The 3,689-nt window shown below is 45.0% G+C and overlaps 1 protein-coding gene across 1 annotated transcript in view; it reads left to right on the top strand.

Annotated features, from left to right (window-relative positions):
- TRPM8 (transient receptor potential cation channel, subfamily M, member 8) overlaps positions 1–3,689 on the top strand; it is a gene marked incomplete at its 3' end in the record, with an annotated part of 12,622 nt that overhangs the window by 7,685 nt on the left and 1,248 nt on the right. The window contains exon 8 of the mRNA XM_009081840.1: positions 3,133–3,330. Coding sequence (XP_009080088.1) covers positions 3,133–3,330 — 198 coding nt within the window. The remainder of the gene's footprint in view (positions 1–3,132; positions 3,331–3,689) is intronic.

Below are 3,689 nucleotides of genomic sequence, written 5' to 3'. Positions count from 1 at the left end.
AGACTTTGAAAGTAAGTTTATTTCTTGCACTTATTTCCTGGAGGGACAGTAGGTACATCACTCTGGTATTCTAGTGCTACTTGAACATTGGAAATGCTGCTTGAGCATTTGGCCAATGCTCTCAGGCACATGGTGGGACTCCTGGGGTTGTCCTGTGCAGGGCCTGGAGTTGGCCTTCACCATCTGTGTGGGTCCCTTCCGATTCTGGATGTTCTGTGGTTCTATGATTTAAGACAGATTTCTCCACACGCAACTCTATGCAGTAGACATTATTTCCTGCAGCTTGTCTGGCACTTGCTATAGAAAGACTTTGATTGCAATTAAAATTTATGAAGTTTGTTTCAGTTAAAATTTTCTATGGCAAGTTTCTGCCTTGGGCTGACATCGTGGAAAACGGTTTGCTGGGACAGTTCAGTGTTCTCAGTTCTTCAATATCACAGAATCCTAGAATAGTTTGAATAGAGTGAACCTTAAAGCTCATCTTGTTCCACCCCCTGCCATGGGCAGGGGCACCTTCCACTAGACCAGGTTGCTCTAAGCCACATCCCCAACCTGGCCTGGAACACTTCCAGGGATGGAGCAGCCAAAGATTCTCTGAACAACCTGTGCCAGTGCCTCAGCACCCTCACAGGGAAGAATTTGTTCCTAGTATAAATCTAAATCTCTCCTCTTGCAGTTTAAAACTATTCCCCCTTATCCTATCACTATCTGCCTGTGTGGAAAAGTTACTCTCCCCGTTTTCTATAAGCCCCTTTAAGTGTGGAAGGGCCATGGTTTGAATCTAGTATAGATCTAGGCCTAGTTTAAATTTCAGCATCTGAGCAAGGCAAGAGGGCTCTGCTGGCTCTGACCCCTACAAGCCTAGAGGGGGAAGGACCAGGCATCATCTTCAAACAGATAATGGGTAGGAGGAGTGTGAAAAGAATAAAGAAGGCAGAAAAGTTTATTGAAATAGGATGTGTGACAGGGAAGGGGGAAAGAGGAATGACTTCTAAATCTCGCTCAGGGTTCAAAGTCTGGATTGTGACTTCCCCATCCACCTTGCCAGAGTGAAGATGAGTGGCCTGAGGGATCTAAAGGACCTGACAACAGGGAATTCAAAGCCGAGGGGATGTGGAATCAGGCTGTGTGGGAAGGGAACAGTAACTGTGATGACAAGCTCTGAGTAGCAGCAAGAGGAAGAGCTGATTTAGCCTGGCCTGAAGGACCTTGGGAAGGAGCTCGGAAGGAGCCTGGATTTTGCAAGAGAGTAGGATGCAGTGAAGAGAGTAAGACTGAAGCAGGATAATATAATTCTTTTGCTTGAAGAAGTTATCTTGGCACTTCTTGTTCAGACTAGCTAACCAAGCTATTTTGCTTGTCAGGATGACAAATAATGTGAACTCAGAGCTCAGTCCCTGCTGCCACTTCATTGTTAGCATTAATCAATTAGCCTGAATCACTTTGTCAGATTTCAGATCGTTATCCCAGCCCTCCCTGTGTGTTTCCTGGGTGCCTGGTTCCATTCACATGATTGATTTTAGCTGTCCTCACAGCTAAGTTGTGTGTGAATTTAGATGTGAAGTGTTCATCAGAGGTACTGAGGTGAAATGAAGCATCCCTTCAGGATTTAGGAGAGAGGAATGTTCAATATGTCCATCATGGTTTAGCTCCAAATTGCTGATGCTTAAGAGAAGAATTGGCCATCACTGAAGGCACTGACTCTATGTGCCATGTACTGTGGTTGGGCAGCCTTGTGATTCCACCTTCAAACTCACTGTAAAGCAATGATGCATAACCCAGACTTAGTAGCTATCTAACCAGAATGAGTAAAAGCCTTGTTAAATCAAATGCCTAGTTCCTACCAAGAGGTTCCTCTGGAGAGTAACTGGATGATGGTTCCATTCAAGGTGCACACACCCCTTGGCTCTTTCATAGACTCATGGTACATTAAGATCTCTAAGATCACCGAGTCCAACAGTCAATGTGGCACCACCACCATGTTCACCACTAAACCAAGTCCTCATGTGCCACATCCACACATTTTTTTTAACTCTTCCAGGGATGCTGACTCCACCACTTCCCTAAGCATTCTTTTCCAGTGCTTGACAACCCCTTCAATGAAGGATTTTTAAACTAATATCCAGTCTAAACCTCCTTTGGTGCAACTTGGGGCTGTTTCCTCTTGACCTGACTTTTATTTATCAGTGTTACTCGTGTCCTGAGACATTTGTGCCTGATTCTTGCTCATTTGTGGGTGAAGCCATTTATTCAAGGACTAATGACACAGCCCAAATGACACAGCAGGTTCCATGCCATGGGTGTCTGTTCTTGCCATGCTTCCAGCTCTCTGGTGTTGGCCAGGAAAGGCTCCTTTTCTCATCTTCTGTGTCTGCTGCATGATGACAGGAATCAGCTTTAGCAGAGGAGAAATAAAATTGTTTCATGCTTTGTGATGTAAAACATGCACTTTAGCTGACCCTTCTTTAGAAAGTCACTTTGATCTAGCTGGTAAGAAAAAACACCTTGCTTTTCTCACAGACCTGCTCTCCCATTGACAGGAGGACTGTGCACATGGCATTGATAACTCCCAAGTTTTTTTGTTCCCATGAAACTGTCTCTTAGCTAATAGTTATTCTGTCTTTCCAGTGCCTGATGATAACTTGCAGCGACTCCTTTCATACAATTTGCTGTAGGCAGCTTATTTTGGGTGCTGTGTTCTCAGTGAACAGCACCAGTGATGCAAATGAAGTCAAAGTCTCCTATTCTGGCCTTTGCAACAGGAGGGCTAATGGTCCTTCCCTCATGATTTCAACAGGTTGTTTTCTTGCTATTAATCTGTGTACAACATTGCTATGTGAGAAATCTCCAAGTGGCTACTTGGAGACTTTGAGTAACATTGGAGTTCCATGAAAATTTGGCAGATGGTGATGTCTGTTCTTCAGTCTCTGTGGGGCTTTTCATAGCCCTCTGTCATTAGATGGATGAGGTTTTAAAGATTGCCACTGCTGAGGTATATAAGTAATAAAAATATTGCTCTGGACCACGGGTTTCTGTTTTCTAAACTTGCTACCTCTAGGCTTTCTTACTGAGTAGCAGGTTCTAGTAACAGTCACACTTCAGGTGGTCACCTCTCTCTCTCTGCCTCCCCAGTCCATCAATGTGGCCATCAAAAGTAAGATTCCCTGTGTCGTGGTGGAAGGCTCTGGCCGGATTGCTGATGTCATTGCTAGCTTGATGGAGGCAGAAGGCACTCTTGCCTCTTCATGTGTCAAGGAGAGCTTGCTCAGGTACCTGCCTCGCACAATTTCAAGGCTCTCGGAAGAGGAGACTGAAAGCTGGATCAAATGGGTAAGGGAGCTGAAAGCGGGAGAAGGGTAGAGGGAACAACTAGCGACTTCCAAATCAGGGATGTTGCTGCCTCGTGATACCTATGGGATGTGCAAGGCTCCTTGCCCATGTTATATCTGTGTGGATTTAAAAAAGGAAAATTCCAAACTCCATTAGGGATTGGAACAAAAGGAGTTTTGGGGGTGCAGTCTTTGGGAAAGCCAGCACATATGTAGTCATAGGAGAGCTAAGACCAGATGTTTTGTGTCTGTCTGCTCCTGGACGCTTAGGATTCCTCTGAAGCACTGACTGCTGAATGTCTCTTGCCTGATGAGCTGGTTGATGCTGCAGTTCCTCTGTGTGCCTTGTGAAAGTGGAGA

This window comes from Acanthisitta chloris, unplaced genomic scaffold (genome assembly GCF_000695815.1).
Source record: "Acanthisitta chloris isolate BGI_N310 unplaced genomic scaffold, ASM69581v1 scaffold149, whole genome shotgun sequence".
NCBI lineage: Eukaryota > Metazoa > Chordata > Aves > Passeriformes > Acanthisittidae > Acanthisitta > Acanthisitta chloris.
Note: the sequence above shows the minus strand (reverse complement) of the source record. Positions and strands in the feature narration are given on the sequence as shown.